The sequence below is a fragment of the Zonotrichia albicollis genome, chromosome 3 (genome assembly GCF_047830755.1).
Source record: "Zonotrichia albicollis isolate bZonAlb1 chromosome 3, bZonAlb1.hap1, whole genome shotgun sequence".
NCBI classification, from domain to species: domain Eukaryota; kingdom Metazoa; phylum Chordata; class Aves; order Passeriformes; family Passerellidae; genus Zonotrichia; species Zonotrichia albicollis.
The window spans coordinates 40,463,182-40,481,494 of NC_133821.1; the positions used below are offsets into that span (position 1 = coordinate 40,463,182).

Genomic DNA, 18,313 nt, shown 5'->3' on the forward strand with positions numbered 1-18,313 from the left:
CAGTCAATGTATTGTGAAATAATGTTTTTTAATATATAAGGCAAAGTTTGGACTTAAGCTTTTGGAAGGAGGTATCTTAGAATGAATCTCTGACCAGTTACCAAGGTGCAGAAAAAGATTTTCTTCTCTCTTCATACTGGATAATGTGCAAGGAAATTACTGGATCATGTAGAAAGTTGATGAAAATATGTTCCATGTCTAACAGCATTGAGAGTTTACAGCCCTGTTGGGTAGCTGAGCCTCCAGGACTCACTGTCAACAGTATTAAAAAGAAAAAAAAAAAAAAAAAAGAGGAGGAAATATGTTGCAGGAAAAACTACAAACACTCACAACATTCAAAGTCTCCCTACAGACATAAGGACCAAATACTCTCTCAAGGCATCCAGCTTTACAGTCCAAAGATAACATATTCAAATGAGATAAGGTCAGAATGTTTCATTCAACCCTACAGCTCTGTTTTATCCTTTTAAAGTAACAGAGGCTTTGTTTGGTTTTGATTTTTCTCACCTATTAATTACCTTAAAGGGAGTGCTTTTAAGGATATGTTCTAGTTTAGAATTTTCTGTACCAGTCAAGAGTTTTGATAGTACAAACACACTACATGGAAGTAACAGTCATGACTCACTATTAGTTTGTGATTACAGAAGGTGGTGCCACTCCAGTTGGGCGGAAATACAGCGATTATCACCAAATCCTGCAGGTCTGGAGGTCACTCTTCTTTTTTTTTTTTCCATTTATGTCTCCCCCCCAATTCCCTTGCACTTTTTACATCCTGCATTTTGCTAAATCACAACTACATTCTTCATGATAGGTACTGAGTTCTCTGATATGGGCATAGAGTGCTACAGCACAAAAACTTCAGTATGACTTTCCCTGTAATAGGATTTTGGCAGGACTTGCTCTGCTCTTGCTTGGATCTTTCTTCTCTGTGGGAGTTCTGTGTGCTGCTACCACCAACCAAGAGGTCAGTCTCTTTCTGCCTCCTCAGAATATGTCCAGATAGCTACTCAAAGTACAAGCCCACAGACTAAGGTCCTGCAGGCTGATGTGCTATAGTAGGTCTACACTGCAAGGTCATTAGATCACATTACCAATGCAGGAAGTGAAGGATGCAGACAGTGACATTCTGTTCCCTGCCCTGGACTCTCACATATCTAGATGTTGGAGCAATGAAGCATTAGGATACACCTTGGCTCTGTGACAGTGCTTTGGCAGTTTCTCTTCAACATTACTTATTCATCATCCCTAGGAGCTAAATAAATGAATGGCACACTTGACAAGTGGGCCAGGGGCTGGAGGAATCCCACATGTCAGGTCATAATGATGAGAGCAGGCAGCAGCAAGCACTGCAGTAAAATTAAGCAAGTATTCCTAGTTCACATCCTTAATGAGGATCATTTTACTGCTATTTTGTCAATCCTTCCAAAACTATGCTAGCAGCACATAAGCACAATTCAACAATTCCTGGGTTAGCAGTCAAATGGTAGCACCAGAAGCAGAACAATTTAATCAGAGTATAGCTGCATGCACACAAATTATCTTTGCTAGGATGCAGGTGCTGTGGCATTATGTCTGTGCTTCTCTTGATCTGATCTGATGTGATCTGATCTGGTAGCTCTGCAGATCCAGGCAGTGTACCCTATGATTGTATCTGCTCCATTAGCTTCAGCTTAGCAGGGTCCTGGCCCTGCTGTGTTGTGAAGTATAGATAGCTCTCTACCTTGTAAAGAGTAGAGTTTCTCCTTGGAAACCCTGCCGACACCACAAGCTGCTTTTCAAGCCAGTTATCTTTCTTAAGATGTGTAAACTGAAAAAGGAGTTCCTCTGGACTGTTGAGAAATGATACATAGAGTTACTTTTTTGTTTGCCTCAAAAAGACATATTGTTCAAAATTCAGTACTGAAGGAGTAATCTGAACTAAACTGATTTCATATTCTTCATTACTTTGTCCAATATTAAAAAAGTATAAATAAACATATAGAAGTGAGTGAATATAAAAGAAATTAGGTTATTATAATGAAATCTGAGAATTTGATCAGACTGTTTAAATCATGATACCTCAGAAAATTTAGGGTAAAGAAGGGAGCCAGTAAGGGAGATATTTTGTTTAGTAACAGTCCTTTTTGCTGTTACTGTCATTGAGACTGGTGTACATATTATAACACAAGATATGACAGGGAAAGTGAAATTTCCAGACTGGAATTAATGTTCCAAGCGCAGTCTTCTGAAATTACAGGTAATGAGGTTATAAACAATCCTTTTTACCAGAGGCAGGGTTGCACACAAGGGGAAAATCCAGTTAGAAGACATCACTTTTCCAGGTGACAGTAGTGGGACATCACAAGATTGCAGTTAGAATTCCTAACCAGTGAAATGCATGAATCTTTCACATTGCAAGGCTGAAAGCTATCTGTCCTGCAGATATTTGCAGTGAGTTTTAATTTTTTTCTGTGACTATGACTATCTGTTTCTGCTCACTAAGAGATCCCCACATGATAACACATATCTCATTCTCCCATCTGAGATGCAAAGCATGTAGATGCGAGGGAAGGAATTTAAAGGAGAGAAATAGAAAATTAGAAATAAGGAGGCTAGAAAAGGAGATGGACAGCAGGACAAATGGGCAAGAAGTCCTGAGAGGAATTTAGGAGAATAGAAAAGACAGGACACATACACGTTGAGAAAGACATGTACGTAAGAAAATGAGTTAAGAGCATTCAGAGAAGGATGCCAAAACTGGTACTATTTGTTTTGTCTCAAATTACTTGGTTTTGCAACTTTAACACAGGGATTGGCTGTTGAGGGGAATACCCTATAACTCTGGTATTAAAATAAAATAAAGGGGAACATTATTACCCAAGAGGAGAGATTTGGATGTCCAGCATTGGGAATTTCAGCTAATTTTGTCTGTAGCTTGGGACTGATGGTCTTTCTTGTACATATTTCCTTCACATCTTACACTGTTTTTCAGAAGGTACTTTGTTGCACTGCAGAGACAGCTGAAGTTATGTGGAGAAATCAATCTCTTGTCAAAACACACTGGAAGTTTAACAGAACAATTGCAATTAATTGAAAACATGCAGAATCATTTTAGAAACTTCAAGGTCATGTTTAGGAGTGTTTGGCTCCAGGTTTCTTGATTGCAGTTGTTTTTTTCAGCATATATCTGAAATTTAAGTAAATATAAAAATCACATATCTCAGTCCCACTTCTCTGCCTTGGCCTTGTTTTCTCCTTTTTCTCTTCTTTCTTTCCATTCTGTGTTCAGAGTGCTCAGCTTTCTTCATGGGTATCTCATGAGTGTATGTGGAGACGAAGGACTTGCACAACTGCAAGATGCAGAATGTCTGGCCAGTTCTGCCAAACTTTGTTGGATGCTTTTTGGAACAGAAAGACTTCATCAAGACAAAGCTATTTTCTTCTTTCGGAGGAAAAAACAAACTTGCAAAGAGCAGCAACATGAAACCCCTTGACTCAAAGTGTCAAGCTTAAAAAAAAGTAAAGGTGTTCCACTGGCTAAGATGGGAAGACTTTTCAACAAAAAAGAGCCCATTCAGGTCAGCATCAAATCAGCCTGTTCCATTTTTGTGCTTTGTTTTATAATTAATTTTCTTTACACACACAGCATTTGAAGCTGAAATAACTGGGTCAGGAGACCAGATTTCCAAGACTGGGATTGCAATGAATACTTCGCTATCCATGTGGAAATAAAAGGCCAGTAGAGTGTCCTGCATGCCTTTTTCCCATTCTCATTTCCCCACAAGAGAGTATTTCAGATGCCCAGTGGCCAGCCAGCCACAAGGGCTGAGCAGCTACCACTGTAGTAAGAGAAAGGCTTAAAAAAAAAAAAAAAGAAAAGAAAGAAAACCCGTGACAAAAAAGCCTACCCCTCTCCAATGCAGTGGGACATAGCTGTCATAACCCTTGAAACCTCAATGCCTGTTGGCTTCTCTGAGGTTAGTTTGAATGCCATTATTCAGACACTACAGATACCTCTCAAGGGCTTGATTTTCTGTTATCTTAGAGGTTATTTGTAATCACTGATGTGAAAGTGAGTGGAAGGAATCAGAAGAGCAGAATTCTCTTTTTCTCTAGGCCCACATTTCCACCATCTAAGTAACTAAACAATGCAGAGCAAAGTAACAATCCTCCCTCCATAAGCTCAAATTAAATTCTTGCAAGGCATTGTCACATTTTCACCTTTATTTTTTGGAAACACAGCTGAGAATCTGGCAATGCTGAAAACACTGGGAAGAAGAGATGAGAGAACAGAGTGAATACACAAACAGCTCCTTTCTATTTTCTTTTACAGTATCATAGCCAAAGATGTGAAAGAGGCAAACAGTGAGATTTGGTTTATGGAATCACAATTCTTTATTATGATTTGCAAGAACTCAAAATAACTGAAGTGCTTAAGGAATCTGAAATGACAAAGAGAAATTAAAGCATGATGCTAACTCTGGAAGTGACTTAACAGTGTCTGGAAAAGTCTTTGATATAAGCATCAAGAAAAAAAAGCCAACAGACCAAAAACATGCTGTGATATTTTTTCTTTTGTTGTTTTGGGGTTTTGTTTTGGTTGATTGGTTGAGAGTTTTTTTGTTTGGGTTTTTTGGTTTTTTTTTTTTGTTTTTTTTTTTTTTTTTGTTTTCTTAGTTGTTAAAATTTTGTTTTGTTCCAGTTTTCTGCCTTCTGATTTTTTAACATGGTAAATATCTTTGGATAAAAAACTAACTTTCTCAGAGTGATTTTTATTACAGATTCACTTACCTTGTTTAGATGCTTACCAGACTGGAAATTGAGGTATTTTATACAGCAATTTAAGCCAAGAAACAAGAAGAAAAAAGTTGTCTCCTAGGTAAACTAAAAATCTGGCCATAAACACTACATAAACCTAGTTGTGAGAGGCACAATGCAAGGCAGGTATACTGTAGAGCCTTAATGGAACTTAATTGATTTCCAAGTCACATAAAACTCTTCCATCACAAGAAAGTCCTGGATGTCTTTGATCTTGCTTACTGTTTTGTTGGGATTTGGAGGTTTTTTGTTGTTATTGATAAAACTTCTTGCTTTGATGCAAATTAAATAAGAAATGCTAATCACATTTCATCAGGTCATATGTCCCGCTGTTTATCTAAATTAATTGCTGCTCCAAATACAAGAGTAGCTTCAAGAGAGCAAGACAATACCAGTATTGAAAAATATTTTTTTTTCTTTTTTTACATAATGCTTAAATGTTTTTGTTGGAGCAATGAAGGCGTAATTCCTTCTCTTAGAGTGGATGAAGACCAAAAGCTGGATCTGCACTTCAAGGAAAATGGAGGACCATGATTTTTTTTGGTCCAAAATACTGCAGAATTCTCAGTATTGAGAATCACCTTTCTGACCCTGTGCCTGACTACTGGAGTGTCACTTGTGCTGCTACATGGAGGATCATCACATACAACCAGTAGAGTTAACTTCAGTCCATTAAGTTAAGCAGGGTTTCTTTAACATGGAAGGGAGCAATGGGAGCTACTCATGTGAGGAGAGGACAGATCATCAGAAGTAGAGGTCATCTTTAGAAAAGCAAAAAGAGTCTCCTGGTGTTTTCTAACTCAGGTACCTCCTTTTACCATGCCCTTAAATTCTGTCAAATACAAGAAAATATAGACATGCTGACAGATTAAACACAATCCCACATCTGGAGCTGCCTGGGCAGAAGAAGTCCACCAAGAGTTAGGTTAAAACAATGTACAAGTTTGTCAAAACTTTCCTTTGGTTATGTCTATGTCAATCCGATTGGATGGGGTTGTTCTGTGACCCTACATTCTTCTCCCAGTACTCAGGCATTAAATGCAATAAGCACACAGACCAGCAAAAGTGTTATCAGCCCACGAACAGCCTGTTTACAAGGAATGTTGAGTAAGGGTGGAACTGTGTAATCCTGCTCCAGATAAACAGAAGTTTTGTAGATGTCCTGCGCACAACCCCCAGATTTAAAAAAAAAAAAAAAAAGAAAGAAAACAAAGTGCTAAATTGTGTAATAATGAAGGTGAGATGTTGATATTTCATGTAAAGGAAGGAAGCCAAGAGAGAAGGGTATGGTCATGCATAAATGATAAGGTCAAACTCACATGAAAATCCTTTCCTTCCTCCCTCTCTCTCTCCCTTTCCCTCCCTCTCCCTCCATCCCTCTCTCTCTCTCAAAAATCTTTCCCTCTCTTCCTCCCTTCCTTCCTCTCTCTTCCTCTTTCCTTTTCTCCCTTTTTGCTCTTCTTTTCTTCCTTCCTTTTTTCCCCTTTTCTAATTATATCAACCTCTGCTTTTTACACATTTCTTAATTCCCTTAATCCTCTTGTTGTGTGCCTTTGCAAAAGCATGGAAGAGTAAACATATTCTTTGCTTTAATGTGTAGGATCAGTTGGATTTCTCAGTATTATACACACTTTTACTCTGGACACCACTAGATACTGCTCAAACAGAGAATGCAAACAATTTCAACACTAGGTTTAGCAATATTAAATTTCCAGTTTTTCTTTTCTCATGATTGTGAGCAGAAAAGATTAATGATATCAAAGGAAATGCAGAAAAGGAGGAGGGTAATAAGCTGAGGGAAGAGAGGGTTTCTCCAGCACATGGAAGGTAAGGAGGAAAAGGTGAAGACATCATTGACACATATTTGCTAACCAGCATGGCTGGTTCCATACAAATTGTTTTCAGACCAATTTGTTCTGATTTCTTCTGCATCTGTGTGAGTGCATCTGCTTTTGTGGCAGCCTTGGCAGTGGTATTTACCAAATCCCTGTTTGTAAGTCTGTGTGCTTTGCAACACATGCTTTTTAATTCCATGGAAGCAGCATGTTCTAGAGAACTGCAGATGTTATTTTGTATCAGCTACCAGGAGGAAACACTAGGAAGGCTCTCGCTCCTCTTTGCATGTAATGAGGAAAGCAAACAGAAGCCTCTGCTGTATCAGCTCCCTAGGATTTCTAAGCATAGACAAGAATGATGCAGTGGTGTGCTTTGAACTGTAAAATGCCATGATGATCCTGAGCAACAGTGAGACATTCCAAGGTAGTCATTTGTACCTCACACGTGCCCTGAAGTTTGACAGTGAATCTCTTTGTAGTAGTTTCATTTAAGAAGGGCCTGTGCTGTTCACAAGTAACAAATGTGAAGAAGGATATGTTCTGTTGTTCTGCTCTTGCAAGAGATAGACAAAGCAGGGAATTTGTGTTGCAAGTTTTGTTATTTCATGCTCAGTTTGCAGGAAGCTGGATACAGAGGCTTTCCCTTGGCTTACAGCCATGCAGTCTTTCCTAACAGCAGTCTCAGCACGAGTCCTGACTGTGTTCCAGCTCCACGTGAGGACAGGATCAGGTCTTCCACTTTGCCCCAGTTTCTGTTCAGGCATGTGGCCCAAAGTTTCAGAAAGGTGTTGAGTAACTCTTGATGGATGTCTTGTCTCTACAATGAGGCAGTTGTTATTCAGCGTGGCAGATGCATCCAGCTCACAGCTTGAACTCTCTCTTGAGACTTTTAAGTCATTATTATTTTATTAGTAACATATCTCTAAAACTTTGTTCAGTGCTTATTTGAAGCATGAATAACACTGGAAGTAGTCCAGTACTTCGCATTTTTATATTGTTTTGGTATACACTCCCAGAGGATATGGACAGGACTCTGCCCTTTAATTGCCCATGAGAGTTTAACACCCCTTGGCAGGCACACAGACCTTTACAAACAGCACAGTGCAGAGCCTTTTGGGGAAAGTTAGCTAATCCCTGGATGTGTAGGAGTGCCAAGAGAAACCCACCCCTAAGGTATTAAGTGTGAATTCAGCAAAATCTTGAAACAAATAAGCAGGTAAATAAGACAGGGTTAATCTAGGACCCCTGGAAGTCAGAAAGGAAGGCAGCAGCAGGAAGAGCAGGAAATGTCTTTCTTTGAAATTTGGACTAAATAAATACCTTGTGTCAAAGACAAGTGAATGTCTTCATGATGCCCAGAAGACAACTGAAACACCAGAGGCAAAAGTTTGCTTTGCCTAAATGTGTTGAGCCTCACTAGAGTGGGCCCTGCAGGTAGAAGCAGATAGGCCTTATCTTGCCAGGATAGAATGTCACACCCAGCTTTGGTTACAGCACAAGGGTATGACACCACACAGCATCTTGGAGTAAATACACAAACCTCAAACCCTTCATTATTTTCTGACTACCAGTCCTTTGGGTAGCTGCTGAAAAAAGCAAAGAAATCAAACCTCCAGCTGCTGTCTCTGGTGCTTACTCTTCGTGACTGTGACATGGCATGACACAACATGACATGACATGACATGACATGACATGACATGACATGACAGTGCCCCAGTGAAATGAAATGAAATCATCTCTTATGCAGATGCTCTTATTTCATTACACTTATTTCATTACACTTATTTCATGGCTTCATTTAATGCTGGACAAGTGTTTCTGAAAACCAGCAGTAGATATTCCTGAGCGCAAAAGTTTGCCTTCGGAGGTATAAAAGCTAATTTTATGCTGGTTTAATGAAACATGCCTATATTTGTACAACCTGAAAACTGAAAAAAATATAAGGCTTCAAGTATGCAAAGACAATTAATTTTTTAACTTTTCAGATATGCTGAGCACCAGCATATTCAACTAGACTGCAGATTCTGATGAAGCCAGCAATATTTTTTTTCTCTTGATGAGTTTATAACAAATTTTCATCTTTACTGATTGCACATCTAATTAAACCTCTTTTGCAACTGAGAAGTTCACTGAATTGAACAATTATTACATTTAATATGAAGCTAAAGCGCCTTCTGTATTTCAACTGTCATTATCACTTGCTCTTCAAATAAATCCAGAAAATCCTTTAATTACAGTTATCCTAGTTCTACAGGGAGAAGTGACGCTTCATAAAGCTACTGTAAATGTCAACATCAAACTTTTTTCTGCACCTTTTGAAAATTGTAATTTGAACAAAATTTTGTCTACTGTTTTGGTCTGTGCATGTGTTACCTTGACATCACACTGGTGGACATCGCTTCAGACTGGATATTTAGCCACATTGCAGATCAGTCAAGTCTGTATTTCTTTTCAAATGGTTTAAGCTTTGGGGAGGAAAAAATAGCGATACGGTATTAGTTTTCCTGTTAGTCTGTAACCAGTCTAAATACTGAATAAAGTTTAAAGTCTAGAGTGAATTGGACAGCAGAAGGGGTTTTGCTACACAGCAAAGATTTAAGTATAACCTGACTAAACAATTGAACCTGTACCAGCACACATAATTTTGTCTGGAAATAGTGGCTGACACAAGCAATAGTTATTCAAACATCAACAAGTAATGCACAGGTCAAACACTAAAGGATTAAGACTGTGCAGAGAATTGCTAATGTGTTTTTAATCGGTAGCTGCAAATTAAATACCACTGACACAGCAATTTTGTAATGGAAAACAAAATTCTTTTAGAATGGAAGTGTGATCATGCAGTAGCATGATGTGCAGAATTGTGAGTTTAACACTTAACAGCTGCACAGTTCCAAGTCTGAGTGCAATAAAAGTCATTCAGGGGATCACATGTCTTTTGGAAGAATAGCTGACATGATTCAGGGAAGGTGATCCAGGGAAAATTTGGGCACCCTGCCAACCACTCCTTTCAGGTGTAAAGTATGTTCAGAACAGGTGGCTCTGGCTCAGCTTGGCAATGGACAACCATTGCAGACCCTCATCTGGAGATGGACATCAGGGTACTGGACTTTTCATCATGAGCCCCTTGTCTGTGAAACACTGGGAGCATGGAGAAAACTACATAAGGCAAGAAAACTGAAATATTGCTTTCTTGGGCTCCGTAAGATCCATTATGTTTCATTTAGTCACTGTGCCTATCTTCTGACAAGGTTGTACAGAATTCACTTGAGACTGGTGCTGACTAGAGGAGTTGTTTTCACCACAGGTGTTCCCCAGCTAATGATATTCATGATTTCCGCCCTCTGGCAGCCTTGCTGGGATACCTGTCTCACATGCATGCCCCTCAATGCATGTGTTTCCCTTGATGGCAGCCAGCAGTCAGAGCTTAGGCTCCACACCTGGCTTTTGGAGGGCTGAGGTGAGGGTGGGGAAAGGCAGAGAGCAAAGGCTGACAGCGCAGGTTTTGCCCTTGCTGCTGAGGGACATGGGACTTGGGTCACCAACAGAGATGGTGTCCTGGTTTTGCACTCCTGGAGGAATTTGGGGAAGTGAAACCACCACAGATGGTGACAGGCCTTTGACGGGAAACCATATGACAAGTGGCTGAGGCCACTTGCTCCGATCAGCCTGGAGGACACTGAGGGGAGACATCACCTTCCCCAAGAGGGGAGGCAGGGAAGCCAGGCAGACACTGATCTCTTCTCCAATGACCAGTGACAGACCTTGAGAGAATGGCATTAAACTGTGTCAGGGGAGGTTTAGGCTGGATATTAGGAAAAGGTTCTTCCAGGGTGTTTGGGCCCTGGAACAGGCTCGCCAGGGAGGTGGTCATGGCACCAAGCCTGTCTGCGTTCTAGAGGCAATACTCTTGGGCACATGGGGTGACTATTGGGCGTGATCCTATGCAAGGCTAACAACTGGACTCGATGATCCTTGTGGGTCGCTTTCAACTTAGGATATTCCGTGATTCTGTGAATTGCCCGGTACCGCTGCCCCGGGAGCACAGAGCGGTGTCGAGGGACCTTGAGGGAAACCTCCCCCCTTCCCTCGGCCAGCTCGCCTGATGAGGGGAACGAACTACAACTCCCGGCGTGCAGCACGGCACGGGCCGCCGGCCGCCGCTCCGATTGGCTGCCTCCCCCCGCCCGCCCTCCCCGCGTGACGGCGCGGGGCTGGCGGCGGCGGCGCCCCCCGCGCCCTGGGGCAGTGGAGCCGCATGGCGGCGGCGGCGGCGGCGGCGGCGGGGTGGCGGTGGCTCCTGCGGGGGGCGCGCGGGGCGGCCTCGCGCCGCGCCTGCAGCAGCAGCGGGGCGCGCGCCAGGGCCGCCTCGGCCGCCGCGCAGGTGAGGCGGGCCCGGGGTCCGGCGGGACCGCGGTGCGGGCGGGGGGCGAGGGGGAGGTGAGCCGTGCCGAGCCGCGCCGTGCCGTGCCGTGCCACCGGGGGTCGCGTTTGGGAGTTTGAGTGGCGGGCCGGTGCCTCGTCCCTGGGAGGATGTGTTTCGTGGAGGGGCGCTCCGGTGACCGTGGCAGCGCCCGGCGGGGTGGGCAGGGGTCTTGGGCGCCGCGGGCGGAGGCTGCCGGCCCGTTCCCGGGAAATGCAGCCTGTCCATAGAATTTTGCAACATATCCCGGACCGACCGGTGGTTTGTGCGGGGAACATGACCTGATTGTGTATAGGGGGGAGGGAAGAGTCAACAAAACGTGTAGTAATACATAATGCTGTGTATGCTTCGTTTGTTGAAATGTCACCCTTACTCTGGAAGTATGTGGGACACCCGTCTGATGGACCGAGCTGGTCCTGTGCTCCTGCCCAGCCAAAGGAGAGATTACACAACACTCTTTGATCAGCCTGGGTTAAAACCCGAGTGGTTTGGCAGCTTTGGGTGGTTGTGCTCCAATGGTCAGGCGAACTTCGCACTGAACCTGTTTGTGCTGGTCCTGGCGTGAAGTCACCTCAGGAGTTGCCCTGGTACAGCTTCTCCCGGTTTAACTTTTGGTCCCTCGGGTGGATTCGGTCTCTTGGTGTCTCTTGTTTTTGAGAAGAAAAAGCTACACGGAAGGGCTAGGTTCAGTAACTGTCTAGGGCATGGCACACAGAGCAGTCCCAGCTGGAACATGATTTATTGAGTTACTTGCAATTGCATGGCTGGCTTCAACAAACAGAAAATAAGCTAAAGCTACTAGTGACAGACTCCGTGTCCCCAGAATTGAATGCATTCACTGACACTTACTTATTTACAGGAGACCAAATGGATTCTTGCATTGCTTTATTGAATGCTTACATGACTCCGAAAACTAGAAAGCTTATTGAATTTGTTTGGTTGTTTTCCTAGACCATAAACATTTTTATAAATTTGGATCAGAATTACTTTTCACTACTTTCTTTACATTGGGTAGTTCAGGAATAGTTTTGAGGGAGCTTGATTACAACACCCGTCTGAAAGTCCCTTAGGGGCAAAAAGCCATGGTACCTGGAAGAATGGGCTGGGGGATACACATTTGTGGTACAGTAAATATTAGAAGTGTGCCAGGCCACTGGCTCATGTCCTGCAGGGCTTGAGAAGCGAGCTAGTGTAAAAAACAAAGGCACTGCAGACTTAGCAACTATACAGTGATAATACGCTCATTGCTCCTTTCTGTTCTCAGTTTCTCCTGGGATTCATCTGTAGAGAGAAGTAATTAGTGTTACAGCCATAGGGGACAGTGAAATGTGCTTTCAAATGAGAGACTATTCAAGCACTCAAAACAGTTGTGAATACTGCTTGACTGTTTCCTGTGCTGGAGCTGCAAGTATTCATGGGTTCTGTTTAGTTTCCTGAGGTTTTGGGGAGGAGGTGTGTGCAAAGGGGAGAAGAGAGCAGTAGACTATATTTCAGTCCCCTTTAAAATGGTCATTCCAGATATGGAAGGAAGAACTCAGGCAGTTCAGGAGACAATTGGGAGGCTGTGTCCAAGACCATCCCTTCGAAGTCTTTTGGTTGGGTAGCAAACAGTGGGGTCAGTACTGCTGTTGTACTAGTGGTGTGTGGTGAGCAATTTACTTGTTTGAATCTTGGTTTTTGAGATGCAGTTGTCAGTCTTGGAGGGGTGCACGGAGTGGAGTTCCATTTTCCAAGACTAGAACAGGGCATGAAGCTACAGGCACTCTGAAAGCTTTTTCACAGTTGTTCTGTTGTGTGCAAGTGTTTCTTTGGATTTTTCTTGACTAGTTCATACTTAATGAAGTTTGATGCCATCCTACCATCTTGTACCCATGATAATATATGTCCAGATTCTATTCTTGAACTAAGATGATCAGGTACGATGACCTATTTCTACTACAGAAGTGGAAATCATGTTTTTTTTTATTAATTCTGCTCTAGATGTATCATGTCCAGTAAGGGTCTTGCTACAAAGTTTCACTTAATGTTTCTTCGTCTGCTCTTGTAGAGCCTGTAATCCAGACATCACCACCTGAAAATTTCTGTGGCCACAATGAAGCCTTCAGTGCTGGGATAAAGTGGAGAGTCCAGCTTGCCCTCAGGACCTCACATGGCCCTGATTCTCGGCCAGTCATGTCTGAAATGCTCTGTGTGCTGTTGCTCTGTTTTGTGGGCAGCCAGTGGCAGTCCCTGGGCAGTGCTCTCCGTGCCAGTACCCGCAAGGGGAGCCTGCTGTTTGGGGTCAGCTGTTGGGCAGCAGCTGCTGAGCCCTCACAAAAACATTTGTCTTGGACTTCTCAGCTCAGACCTCATTCTGGCACTTGGCCTGCTTAGACCCATTTCAGCCTCTGCGGTTGTCTGATTTCCAGGTTGAAGCAAGGACATTATGTCACCACTTGCCTGCAGACTAAGATGCTAAAGGTGAGGCAGGGAAGAGCAGAGCTCTTGCTGAGCTGTGTCTGTGACACTGCAGCAGTGTTAGGTGCTATGCTGGGACAGCAGTGCTGTGCACAAACCTGTCAGGATTGCAGGAGCTTGAAGAGCCAGTGGGTACAGGAACAGCACTAACAGTGTCATGGGTATGCAGGTTGTGGTAGTCCCTGAGGCCTGTGCAGAAATCTTTGCAAGCTTTAGAGTACACAAATATCACTGGGGATGAAGTGAAGGTGGAAGAGTAGAGCAAGGATAGTACTTGATCTTCAGCTTGATTAGTAGGTAAGAATTCTGTTGTCTGCCCCCTTGTGTTTAACTGAGCCTTTCTAGCATCTGTCAGTTTGTGGTGTTCCTGGTAGTTATTGATACTTCTGCTGACAGCTTCCAATTCTGCTGCATTGTTAAAATAGTTCTCCTGGAAATCACAGGTGACTTGTCAGGTCTGAAGGGTTGACAGCTTGTCAAAATATAGCTGCTAGGTGCAGTCATCTAAACTCATTCTTTCAGTACTAGTATAGAGCATGTGATTGACAGCCCAGAGAATGAACCTGGTTTTTTCATGGATCAGATAAAGCGCACTGTGTGACAGGGCATACACCTCCCATGTGCAGAAGTGTCTCCTGTCAACTATGGAGAGAGGAGAGTGGGGACTTATGTGTTACAGACATCCCTTTTGAGTGAAAAAGTTATCTAATTGGGCATTGATATGTTAAAATACCAGCACCCATCTACCTTTTCCTACTCCAGGAAACTGAATAACCTTTTTCCTGTAGCCTGAGAACTGTGGCAGGCTTTTGCTTTCTTCCTGTTCCAATAACTCTCACAAAGGCTGCAAGTGACAAGGTTCAGCCTCAACCTATTCTTCCCCTTTGGAGAATCCTACTTGTGCAGCAACCCCAGGGAATGCTTCATCCTTGTCCTGAGTTACCAGGAAGGCAGCTGAGTTCTCATCTTTGATAACTGGCCTTTTCTGTGGTATTGATAAAAATATGAGCTGGGGCTGGGTGCAGTAGCAGTTTTGGTAGTACAGGATCTACCTCTGCTGGAGTTCAGGCTGATGGGTATCAGCTATTATGGTTTATGGGTATCTCCTAATTCCTCTGTGCTGAAATCTAACTGGTCAGAAACTGAATACCTGAAAAATTCGATCTCCTGTCATTCTTCCCTCCTAGACAAACCCATTACTATACACAACAAGAAAATAATGGAAATAAGTTCTAGTAGCTGTGTAAAACATTTTTCTTTCCCCTGTACTAAAACTTTGCAGCAAGAGTTACTAATTTCCAATAGAAACTTTTAAGTTTCTTGAGACCAATCTTTGCTGAGTGCCTGTTCTTTTAATGCTGCTTCTTTACAGTTCACTTTAGAGGAATTAATGAAGGGCAGTGTTATTCCTCTTACCTTAGCTACCTTACCTATGGCAGCCATGCAGATGGATGACAGACCAGCAAGAGAACTGGTCTCCTGTGTCCCACTCCAGTGGGGGCTCTTTTCTGAAAACAGGAAATTATTTTAAGCATTTTACTGTCTTTGAAAGTATGCAATTTTGTCTTTCATTGCATAAAAGCAATAAAGTGCCCCTCATTTGCCCCGCCTTTCTTCCAGGGAGAACAACTTTTCCTTTCTTTCCCTGCCTGTAATGCACACTCTAAAACTGGGAAGTGGGAGGTTTGTACTATTCTGTCTTCAAGTGGAGTGGTAAGGAAGCCCAATCCTGAAAGAGATGCAAAAAAGCATTGGTGGGAAAGAAACAGGAGAGGAAGGCTCCCACAAGAGTGGCTCAGATAATTTTAATAAACTTGGGAGTGCTTTCCCTCTCAAATGTGAATACCTTTCCAAAATAATAGAAGGAGAACATCTGATATCCAGCCAGGCCAGAAAGCAGCATAATTTTCAAGAAAAAAACCACTTTTTTGTGTTGTGTTTTTTCTGAGTTTGGCAGATTTAAAATATCCTTAGATTTAGTCTGTTCAGGGTTGAGTTTTCTGACTGAGGAAGATGAAGAAATGAAGTCTGGATATGTACCTGGGCTCTTTGAGTTAACCTGGCTTCTATTTGGAGAAACACTTACTTTCAATAAGTGGAACAGAGCCAGCATTTCTATCAAAACAAGGGATTCCCAACTTAGGATTTTTTTGGTAACCTAAAGCTGTGCAGAGCTCTGCCGCTACCCACACACCTCTAGGCTGGAGCATTTTCCTAGGGAGTTTAAAAACCAGATGACTTGTTCAGAACGCTGCATGCAGGAAGGGGAGGTGAAATGTGTGAGCAGTGGGTGTGGCTGCAGAGTGGTTGCTAGCTGCACTTGGGATGCTGCCAGGAAGGGAAGGCCAAGTCTTGGCAGGGCTGGCCTTGCACCCCATGTGACTCTGCTGTTGCAGCCCCTGAAACTGAAAGGCATTGCTTTCTTCCAGCAGAAAAGCAATTTCTTGGAAACTACTACTGCAGTTTTATCAGGGGTAAACAGATGTTTTCTGGGCTTTGAAACAGCCACTTTGTATCTCCCTTGTCTCCTCTAGCTCCTCACTGCTATGGAAATTCCTAAAGTAAGGTCATCTTATCTTACCACAGAGCTGTTTGGATCGAGTATAGTGGATTGTTTAAAGGTTAGGGAAAAGATTGTGCTGCCAAGAATGACTACTCCTGCTTGTAAGTTTAGCAGGAGCCTGGTGTTAGCACAGCTGGAAACAAAATTGCTGCTCCTGCTGCTGGTGGCTGAAGTTGGGTCTCTCCCCAGATAACCTTTGCTGTCTGGCTGATTTGATCACTGAGGGTCCTCTATGGCTTCCACTCACCCACAAATGTTTCTTACAAATGTTTTCACAATAAAATGTTTTGAGGAGGCATACCTGGGTGGTTCACCATTTTAGCTGGCCATTTCTGGATTTCTTGCAAGGGCTGTAGGGAAATCCTGTGCAGGACTAGCTCCTTTGGTCACTAGTGATAACCAGGGCCAGGGAACTGGTGGCTGTGGCTGTGTGTGTTCCTGCCCAGTCCCTTGGCATCATCCCATACATTCTGATTTTGGTATGTTTGGAGATTTCATGTCTATTTTTCACTGGATGCGAGTGATGACTTTAGCTTAGATAAGCAGTTTAAATAACCTACTAATGTGTCATTTTGTTTGGTTCCTAATTCTGGATCTTAAATTCATGTCAAAACTTTATTTAATCCTTTGCCTGCTGCAGCCTAGTGAGACTAATGAGCACAATTTTAACTTGAGGCACAATGCTGCAGCTGATTCACACTTGCACACCAGCACGAACTTTGTGAACACCATGTATACAGGAAATGGTTTTGTATGTGCGTTTTCTTCACTAGATGTGAAATTCACTGACATGTGCCTTTTCACTTGATATGAAATTCACTGACTGTTAAATGTCTGTATGTGGTTAACCAACAAGGACCCAGTCAGGGTGGTTCCCTTAATTATTTTGTTTTCTCTGGTTTATATAGTGATGCTAGGCAGCTGGCCTCATTCATGACTTACCAAATTGACCTCCTATAAAATGTTAATTTAACTCTGATGTAGTACATGAAAATACTTAACAGAGTTGGTTTTGGATGTTTGTATGTAGTGCCTGAAGCAAGTATCCACCAGCTAATAAAAGTATGTTGGTAAACTCTTGTTTTTCTGCAGTACTGTGATAAGAGTTTATTCAGTTACTGTAAGTTTCACTTAAGGTACCAAAATATTATCTGAAAGTAGCGGAGTGGTCTCAGCTGTGCTTTACAGGTGCAGAAAAAGAGAGCTGCAACATTGTAATTGGAAAGTCATGGGCTAAAGGCAATAAGACTCCCTGCATTTAGACCTTGCTGTAATTAACATTTCTGGCATTGATGCTACTGATATTTTGAAGTTACTTGGTATAAACTGAATTGTATTTTTTTTGCAGCTACTATTTGGGATATTTGTTACCTAATGTGGCCATTAAAGCCTAGAATGGTTTGGGTTGGAAGGGGCCTTTAAGATCACCTAGTTTCAGCCCTCTCCTATGGGATGCCTTGCACTAGACCAGCTTGCTCAAAGCCCATCCAGCACTTCCAGGGATGGGCATCCACAACTTCTCTGGGAAGCCTGTTTCAGTGCTTCAGTGCCTCACCACTCTCACAGTGAAGAATTTCTTTCTAATATCTAAATCTAGTCTTTTTCAGTTTAAAACCATTCCCCTTTGTCCTGTCACTACAGACCCTTGTAAGATGTCCCTCTCCAGCTCTCCTGTAGTCCCCTTTAGGTACTGGAAAGTGATAATGTCTCCCCAAAGCTATCTCCTCCTCAGGCTGAACAGATCCAGTTCTCTCAGCCTGTTTTCTTAGGAGAGGAGCTCCAGCCATCTGAGCAGCTTTGTGACCTCTGCTGGTCTTGCTCCAGCAGCTCCTCATCCTTCTTACTCTCTCATTCTAGAGGGCAAATACTCATACTTCCTAAAAATCATGCTGCTCTAGAATGTATTACATTGTGCCTAAAAAAAAACCCCAAAATTTTAAGTAGAAATCACTTGTAATATTCACTTCATGACAGTTAATAAAGGAATTGTTTTAATTCTGATATTTTTTTATTCAGTTTGAACAGGTGTTCAGAATCACACACTTCTCTTCCAGTTCCACCATGCCCTGCATTATATGTAATCTCTTAACTGAGACAAGCCTTTTGGAGGTATTCTGTTACATGGTTTTAGGCAGGAAGCCTTCGTTGGAAATTAAGACAGGTGTCATGAAACTTAATTGTATATAGCAATAATTCAGTTTTGCTGTTAAAAACATGTTAATATTGCACATGGGATAT

General features: G+C 42.5%; 1 protein-coding gene and 1 non-coding gene across 4 annotated transcripts in view; one reads left to right on the forward strand and one right to left on the reverse strand.

Moving 5' to 3' along the window:
- The first annotated feature begins 10,850 nt into the window (after positions 1 to 10,850).
- The window catches only part of MOCS1 (molybdenum cofactor synthesis 1), a 30,280-nt gene continuing 22,817 nt past the window's right edge, over positions 10,851 to 18,313 (forward strand). For 2 of the 3 annotated variants that reach the window (XM_014264414.3, XM_026791070.2), the window contains exon 1: positions 10,851 to 11,016. In XM_014264414.3, coding sequence (XP_014119889.2) covers positions 10,891 to 11,016 — 126 coding nt within the window. In that variant the 5' untranslated portion in view covers positions 10,851 to 10,890. The remainder of the gene's footprint in view (positions 11,017 to 18,313) is intronic. The other variant, XM_014264415.3, reaches the window with a different exon arrangement.
- LOC113458761 (small nucleolar RNA snR44) lies at positions 16,806 to 16,945 on the reverse strand. Its single transcript, XR_003379308.1, has one exon. It is a non-coding gene; the product is annotated as a small nucleolar RNA snR44 (small nucleolar RNA).